The sequence below is a fragment of the Pterocles gutturalis genome, unplaced genomic scaffold (genome assembly GCF_000699245.1).
Source record: "Pterocles gutturalis isolate BGI_N339 unplaced genomic scaffold, ASM69924v1 scaffold15772, whole genome shotgun sequence".
NCBI classification, from domain to species: Eukaryota; Metazoa; Chordata; class Aves; order Pterocliformes; family Pteroclidae; genus Pterocles; species Pterocles gutturalis.
Genome location: NW_010113102.1, coordinates 94,907 through 96,297, shown reverse-complemented (window position 1 = coordinate 96,297; position 1,391 = coordinate 94,907). Strand labels below are relative to the sequence as shown.

Genomic DNA, 1,391 nt, shown 5'->3' with positions numbered 1-1,391 from the left:
ATTCCTGCTTGCAGTTGCTTAACATGGGATTCTTAATTACATCTTCCATGGAGGTTTTTTTTGTCCAGTTAATCTCAAAGTAAACATTACACTATTCATGGCACAGGTCTGCTTTGCATCTTTTGGACATTTCTTCATTATAAATTCAGGTGTGATGAAACTGTGTTTTCAGTACATGACCAATGTGTTCACAGTATACTCCTGTGACACAGCTTCCAGGTCATATCCAGCCTTGCCTAAGTTTAGTCCTACCAAATGGCACAGTGAATTCTGGACCTTTTTCTTTCTGCTTACGGATTATCATTGGTCTAGAGACATAAAAGAAATAATTCATAGGATAGCCATGTATTTAGATTAACAAAACTACTAAAGTAGATAACACCTGCAGAACTGGAGTGAACTTCAGTTGCCTTCTGTAGCTTTTGGGACATACCAAGGCTGCTAGTTTTAAGAACGGGATTTGGAGGTTACTGTAGCAGAAGAATTCAGGGCAGTAGAAGCAAGTCAGGCTGACAGCTGCCTGGGGCTGCCGTGACTCCTGTCCCTCTGTATGAAGACAATGTGAAGTAATTCAGATCATTGGGTGAACTGAATACAACACATCAGGTACAAGAGCGTTATATGTCTTTTTAAAATGACCTGGGCAGTTTTGCTGATAGGGTTCTAGGAACTACGTAATTGCAATGCATTCATTGATTAGTTTATTCATAAACAATGAACTGCAGTTTACTTATCTTGGTCATTTGAGCAAATTTAAATGTTACCTCTGTCTCTTGCTTTGTTCATAGTAAATACGAGGTTACAATTAGTATCACTTAGATATCTATTAATGAACAAAAGACTAATATGTGTATATGTTCCTGTTAAGAGTATCTTAATGAAATGAAGGAATATGGCCCCATCCACACACTCTGGTCAGCATCGGAAGAAGATATAGCAGATTCCCTAAAAGGTGTTGCCAGCTGCATCGATAAGTGTTGCAAGGCTACAGAGAAGCGAATGTCAGGGCTCTCAGAAAATCTGCTGCCGATTTTACATGAATATGTACTCTACAGTGAAATTCTGATGGTAAGGTTTCCTTAAGGATTGCTTATGGCTGTATATAAAGTTTGACTTAGTCCAGTGACGAACTCTATAAGAGAATTTGCAACTGATGAAAATGATTTTGCAGTCCCTCTATTTGCCGTTGTTAGTAAACGCGCACAGCACAAGATAGCTGTCCGTTAGCAGGGAATCCAGTTGGTCCTGTTTCCCTTGTTAATCAGGCAAGAGGCACCCTTCCAGGTGAGAGGAGCTTGAGAGTTGTGCATGGCAGGCGGCCCTTGGAAGCTGGGCTGTGGAGTGCCGAGGTCTGCCGTCTTCAGAGAGCTCTGCATTGTAGCAGAGAGGTG

The 1,391-nt window shown here is 41.0% G+C and overlaps 1 protein-coding gene across 1 annotated transcript in view; it reads left to right on the top strand.

Annotated features, from left to right (window-relative positions):
- The window catches only part of SNX7 (sorting nexin 7), a 23,751-nt gene that overhangs the window by 4,920 nt on the left and 17,440 nt on the right, over positions 1-1,391 (top strand). Inside the window, exon 5 of the mRNA XM_010074336.1 lies at positions 869-1,068. Coding sequence (XP_010072638.1) covers positions 869-1,068 — 200 coding nt within the window. The remainder of the gene's footprint in view (positions 1-868; positions 1,069-1,391) is intronic.